Source organism: Vespa velutina, chromosome 6 (assembly GCF_912470025.1).
Source record: "Vespa velutina chromosome 6, iVesVel2.1, whole genome shotgun sequence".
Taxonomy (NCBI): domain Eukaryota; kingdom Metazoa; phylum Arthropoda; class Insecta; order Hymenoptera; family Vespidae; genus Vespa; species Vespa velutina.
This window is the reverse complement of record NC_062193.1, coordinates 2,300,371-2,307,298: the sequence shown is the minus strand read 5'-3', so window position 1 is coordinate 2,307,298 and position 6,928 is coordinate 2,300,371. Positions and strand designations below refer to the sequence as shown.

Here is a 6,928-nt window from a genome sequence, read left to right as displayed (position 1 = left end):
CAATGCCAATGATTTCTGATCACAGCATGACGATTTCATCGTAGAGACCATATTACATAGAAAATAAAGAAACACAAAAGGGGGGAAAAAACCTGCGCTTACATAAAATAATATTTGATCTTAACTTACACTGCAATATCTATACAAATTATACTAAATTAAGAAAAGAACATTGTGTCATTATATTTTTAAAGTTGAAACGCGACACGAATAATGTTATAGCTTTGTTACAACAACAAAAAAAAGCTAAGACATTATTTGTAATGTCAACTTTAGAAATATAAATTTTCTTTTCATAGGACGTTATTTGACTATTTACAAGAGAGATATTTTTTCTTTTTATTTTTTGCTTTTTTTTTCTTATTTATTTCTTTTATTTCTTTATCTATTTCTTTTTTTTTTTTTTTTATTTTTTTTTATTTTTTTGAAGCTAAATTATAAGCTTGGCACGTTTTAAGAAATAGCAGAAAAAAGACGAGTACTTATAAATCTATGAGCTAAAGAAATGTATTGTGTACAAGAATATACTTCTCTTTGCATAAGTAATATTGCTATTTTTCTTCTACTTTAATGCATTTCCTTAGACTTTGAACTGTCTTTTTTATGCGGCCAAGAGATATACCTTAAGAGATATGTACAAAATGGAATAAAAAAATAAAAATATTAGTCCGAAGGGCAGCGATAAAATTTTCACTTAGTCATTAAATCAAAATCGTTATGTTTAGCGATCGAGTGAAAACACTGACACTGGCATAATCGTACGGGCTTTTTTCATTCCTAATTGCTCCCATTGACTCGTGACGATAATTCTATAAACACTAAGATTATAGCGCGTTTTTCACATATAATCGCTTATCGATCGATTCCAACGGGTAGCTAATCCTGGTTGTATGTCTGGTCTGTCTGTCTTTCTTTATTTCTTTCTGTTTTTTCTTTCTTCAATGTATAATGTTGCTTTGCTTTATGTAACGTGGGACACTTATTGTGAACAGTGGATGGTTTTGCGTGAAAAGTGCTTACAGTCTAGATGGCCCAGAAGAACATCTGTGGATCGGTGTGAGGTAGTAACTTTTTAGTGGTCAAGTACATACATATCCTTCTTGCGCCACTGTAGATGCGTTAATAGGCCCTTCCTGTAACATTTGAATTAATAAAACATGTATATATATATGTATATGTTTATACGTATGCATATATATATATATACATATATATGTATTTATGTATGTATATATATATGATATAAAGCATATAGTTTTACGTAGCGACGTATTTAAAAAGCGTACGAAAGAAGCGGAAGAGTTGGTAACGTCTTATTTCAAACATCCGCTCCTTACCTTTATCTGTAGATAATTTCTATCGCGTATCAACGTAACCCTTCCAAAATAGTTCTGAAATAATCTGACCTACTATTCTCTAGATTTACATGTAGTTACCTAATCCTGTTTTATGATGTCTATTGTTCATTATATGTACAATGTCTTACGTCCTTAGCAGTTGTTAGAGTCTGTTTGTATTCTTCCAAGCTAAACCCAGAGTTGCTATCGTCTCCGCATGATTGAACCACTAACGACCCGTCTTCCCCCTGAACATTTTATTCGAACGTACGGTATACAGACATAATACTCTGGTAATACCACCTATCTCTATCACTCTATCAGAAGTACAACGTACCTGAGTTACTTGTTGGTCGTTTTCATTAACTTTTCGTTTTTTTGAAAACGTTTCGAGACTTTGATCCGATGGTCTCTTTCTACTGGTGACCTGGTCTCCTTGGTTTCTTGGGGAAACGCCACCATTGTTTCCGTTGCCCGCGATGTTTCCATTTCGGTGAACACCGCCGGATACCTGAACAAAAAATGCATATCTTTGTAATGAAAGATGATTTAAATCGAGAAAGTATCAAGAGAGTGCGAATCAAATACAAACCTTTCTTTCTCTCTTTAATAATGAAGGAGAGACGTATGTGTTCAAGTCTCTCCTTTTGACATGCTTCGCTTCTATCCACATGCCTTCCTTCAGCATTTTTATTAATTCAGCTTGCCTTTCGACTGAAATTGTAATAAAGTACGAATTAATTAAAAATGCATAATACAATAATTGTACTATAGTAAAATTTTTAACGATTAGATGTGATATTACTTACTTGCCTCTACGAATGATTTTATGTCAAGTGTCAGGTCAACATTTAAATTGTCACACTTCTCGAAGAGCAAACCGATGAACCACATTGAACATTGTCTCTCTGGCTCTGGTTCCAACGGTGGGAAAGCTTCAGGATTAACATGTGCCAGAGTAATGTGGGGATTTCTTTCCAATGTTACTGTTTAAAAGAGTTAGGATTTTGCCAGATTGGCATCCGAGAATTATTAGTATTGAAATAATAAGAATAACGATAATTATACTTTTATATTTACAATTATATCAATAAATACATCACAGATTAAGACGGTTTTATTTTTACGCTTTGTAGTTGCTGCATATAATCCTGTGATAAACTAATACGAACATAAAACAGAGCTATTTTGGAAAATGTTTGAAATAATGAACTTTGTCAAATTTTATGTCAATTAACCCTTTGCACTCGGCTGTCCCCTCTCGTGGGACATCGTAATTCTGGCATATCACTCGGATGTCCCCTCTCATGGGACATTAAATTTGATCAGTGATTACGGCTAATTGAGTTATTTCAGCGCAACTTTTTGAGACATGCATGCTTCCCTGAAGTTTTCTCTTGAAATGACATAAGAAATCAAATCAAAATATAGTAAAATTACTAAGATATACGCAAAGAAATGTCAGCGAATTTTGTCGTACGAGAACGTGATAAGATTGCTCACGACGATCCGATCACTTCAAAGGCGTTACTTAAAAAGAACAATATGGGAAGATATAGAAGAAAGGTCGATAAGCAAACATAGCATGCACTGTATAGTGAGATTTATAATCATTGACCAGTTGAGAGGTGATTTTCGTGAATCGAAAACGCGTCCATTCACATCTTCTGCGGACAGTAGATTAAACAATAAACTACATATTCCTGATGTGGGATAAAGAAAACGAGATTGTATTGTTTGTTCTGATAGGAAAACACCTGGTGGCAGGCGTCAAACAACAATAATATTGTCAAACGTAAACTAATCAGCCTGCAATGCATTTTGGAGAATGTTTTAGAGTTTATCACTCTATACAAAATTATAAAAAATAAAACATTGATTTTTTTGCAAATATACATTTTTCGATTTCAACCAATTCATATAAGTCCAATATCATTATAATATGTTAGGTTATAGTTCCAAAATTATACTAAATAATACGAGGATCTGTAAATGCACGTTTCTGCCACAAAGTAGCGTCGAGTAGCTGGTAGCCAATGTCCAGAATGGTTCCGAATGCAAAGGGTTAATGAATAAAAACAATTAAAAAATATCAATGAAATATCTTTTACGTAAATATTTACTATATCTATAATTATATATATAAATATATATCATCTTACCTATTAAATGACGTATTTTGGATTCGACCAGTCCAGACCATTCAAGTTGATCTTCTGGTGTTAAACTTCTTGCCAACAATACAATGTAGTGTTTGTATTTATAGAAAAAATTTGGAGGTTCGAACAATTTGTCCCAAGTCGCTTTTCCCATAATAATTTCTTCCGTTATAGATAAGCCAGTTTCAAAGGCTTCTTGCATGATAGTCCTGGTTGACGCGGAGACATTGAATGTTGAATTTTGTTGTGGGTATGCCGGAGTAATTATGGGCATTAAATGATATCTATCAGACATATGTACCTGTAAAATTTATATATATATATATATATATACATACATATTAACATTAAATTATGTATATATATATATATATATATATATATATATATATATGTATATATATATTAACATTAAAGCTATCCATCATTTTTTTCTTGAACAGTGAAAAAATAAAATATTATAATTATAATATTTTATATTTTATAATTGTAACAGTTCCCATAAGAGCATTTATTGAGATAAACAAAATTACTGTGTAGAAAAAGATTAGAAAAACTGAGATACTTACTCTTGGATCCCATACAGTAAAGCCTAAATTAACAGTATCGGGTTGTTTTAAGAGGACAGGTTGTGGCCATTTCCATTGAGAGAATACAAGAAAAAACTTTTCTATTAAAGTTGCAGCTACAGCATTAGGATAAAGTTGACACGTACGAGCAACTAGCATTGCCCAAGACACACCACCAAGATATCCTAATACATTACTATATATTCCGTGTCCTGAAAAATATGAATATAAAAGAAAACATTTAATTTGTAATTTTTATTATAAAAATCTTAAATACATAATTACTATTTATACACTTACTTTTAGCCCATAATTTTATAGCTCTAAGTGCCAATCTGAAATTTTCTATATTAGGTACTAAACGTAAGATTTCATCTGTCACTCTACATCCATTCAAACTTCTCACGCATTTCGGATCAAGATTTTTTAATAACATATCATCCCTGAGATCCTGTAAATAAAATATATACCTTAATTAATATTTTTCATATAATATAAATTTAAATTCAAATTTTTGTTATAAAATTGATGAATAACATACCATAGTGTCTGGGATTTCTTTTAATGCTAACTTTGCGAATAACATGTCAATTTCAATGCCATCAAAATTCATTTTTATAACGGGTACAAATGCTTCTTCTACAGCCTACAAAAAGAAAAGCAAATATTAAATAATTCTTTGTAAGAAAAATCATTGTAAACATGATACGACAGCAAAGTCACAATATAGTTTTTTTATAAACAAGCAAATTACAATCTTTCTAAGTCTTTTACACAGTATTTACTACTTTGTAATTACGTGAAAAGATAAAACTTACATAAATATAATATTAAATAGCAATCATATTATTAATTTTACATACCCTTAAATCTGTGACCTCTTCTTGCATTTTCAATAAATCAAAAAAGGATGAAAAATAATCGGACCTATTTATATGCCTTGGGACAACACATAAGGCATCAATATCAGCACCTTTGTGATGAACACCTAACCTATATGAACCAAAAGTGTATATTTTTCCGCCAACTTGATCTGCAACATTAGGTGGCATATTTCTAGCAATACTTTCATCTCGAATCCATTGCTTTACCAAAGCATTTAATTTGCTGTAAAATCAACAAAACATTTTAATAACAATATTTATTCATTATATTCAATATTTATATATTTATTCATTAATTCAAATGAACTTTACCTTAATATTTCCATTCTATGATTTAATTCTTCTTCAGATTCAAAGACATTATATGGTTTTAACGCTTCTTTCAATTCATTTGTTCGAATAAGATCACTAGGTTTCGGTTCAGCTACACTAATAGCCGATGTCATTCCCAATGTACGAAGATTCTTTTCACTGGACATATTGTTAGTATTAGATTGAACTGGTTGGGTTGGCCACATTTTAGATGTATTACTTCTTGTAAGATTCTGTAAAAGAAAATAATTGATTTTGTATAAATAGTCTAAAACATTTTCTAACATAGATATTATCTGAAACAAAATAGAAAAGTATATATAAAAAAGAAACAAGCAAATCTTTCAAATAGAATTTAACATGTATACATACAGAATATATCTATTATAATGGGATATTTTTTTAAGAAGCTTTATTATTACTCTATCATTATTAAAATATTGAACAAAAAGCATAATATTCAAATCTGTTTAATTCAATTGAATTGTACCTACTATGAGATAAAAAGAATCAGCGAGTTCCTGATTCTTACCGCTTATTGTTCTGTCAAAGATACAAAGACATGTTGAAGATAAAAAGCGAACGTTTTGATCGCGTTGTCAGGTTATAAAAACCCGAAATGCCTGCATTAAGGAAGCATAGGGCCCCTATAAATGATCTCAGCCAATTCCTGAAAAGGTAATTGTACTCCTAGCGTAAAACGCAGGTTCTTAAGATGTCGCTTAATCACGAACCAATGTGAAGAAGTTGTAAACAAATTAAAAGGAAGCAACAAGAATTCATAAAGAACGATGTCCGCAGTTCGTAGATCGTTCGCGTCGGACATGCATTCGAATGCGCGAATAAAAGAAAATATTCGAATTTTTTTCGTGATATCACACTGTTCACTTCAAGCCACCTTGTAAACACCCAAAACTTCTTCTATTATCCTTAAAGAGGTAAATAAATAACGTAACGGTTTCTTATTTTTTCTTTTTTTTAGTCGAAAATAATGAATAACACGTATCCTTGTACTACACCACCTACACTATAAACATGGCGTCCTCTGACGGCTTACTTCGGCCATGAGATATTCCGCTAGTTGGTGGCGTACTTGGTTAGCGTCAGTTTTAAGAACGATTGTCGCGCCATCTTTATCAATTATAAATCACTCAATATATAGATATTAAAGTACGTTTATTGGATTTACATTAACTAAACGAATTTTAATATTTATTTCAATTTTCTTTTTTTATCCAATTAGAAATTCTAAATAGTTAAATGAAAAGGAAATAAAGATTCTAAACGATTAATACGAATGTTCATCGAATAATCAATGTTACTTTCAAATATTCTTTTGATTATTGAACATAAGAAGTAAAATTGAATCACTTGTAAGTTTGAAGAAATTTGCAAAAAAACAGATCAATCCTAATGGCTATTATTACGTTTTTCTAAAGAAATTAATGAAATATTTTAACGGTAACAATTACTTATCTGTAATATTTATTTTATATTCTTACTAAAATGTTATCCGATTATATATATGTATGTATTTGCTCATTTGATCTAAATTATATATCATATATGAGATTAACGGTAACTTATGCAACGGTTACTTACAAATTCTGCATATATAGATATGCAGAATATTTAATTAAAGAATTAAAAAGAAGATAGTTTTTTCT

The 6,928-nt window shown here is 30.5% G+C and overlaps 1 protein-coding gene across 6 annotated transcripts in view; it reads right to left on the bottom strand.

The window, feature by feature from the left end:
* The window catches only part of LOC124949801 (poly(A) polymerase type 3), a 7,990-nt gene extending 1,671 nt beyond the window's left edge, over positions 1-6,319 (bottom strand). Inside the window, exons 1-12 of one of the 6 annotated variants that reach the window (XR_007101170.1) lie at positions 5,756-6,319; positions 5,262-5,494; positions 4,929-5,172; positions 4,607-4,711; positions 4,366-4,516; positions 4,066-4,277; positions 3,500-3,797; positions 2,147-2,323; positions 1,930-2,051; positions 1,675-1,848; positions 1,437-1,585; positions 1,021-1,133 (exon numbers count right to left, since the gene is read on the bottom strand). Coding sequence is in view for 3 of the 6 variants with exons in the window: in XM_047495504.1 (XP_047351460.1) it covers positions 1,080-1,133; positions 1,487-1,585; positions 1,675-1,848; positions 1,930-2,051; positions 2,147-2,323; positions 3,500-3,797; positions 4,066-4,277; positions 4,366-4,516; positions 4,607-4,711; positions 4,929-5,172; positions 5,262-5,467 (1,842 nt within the window). In the remaining 3 variants the exon portion in view is untranslated. Of the gene's footprint in view, positions 1,134-1,436; positions 1,586-1,674; positions 1,849-1,929; positions 2,052-2,146; positions 2,324-3,499; positions 3,798-4,065; positions 4,278-4,365; positions 4,517-4,606; positions 4,712-4,928; positions 5,173-5,261; positions 5,495-5,751 lie in introns of all 6 variants that reach the window. The other 5 variants (XR_007101169.1, XM_047495504.1, XM_047495506.1 and 2 more) reach the window with 5 other exon arrangements.
* Between the last annotated feature and the right edge of the window lie 609 nt (positions 6,320-6,928).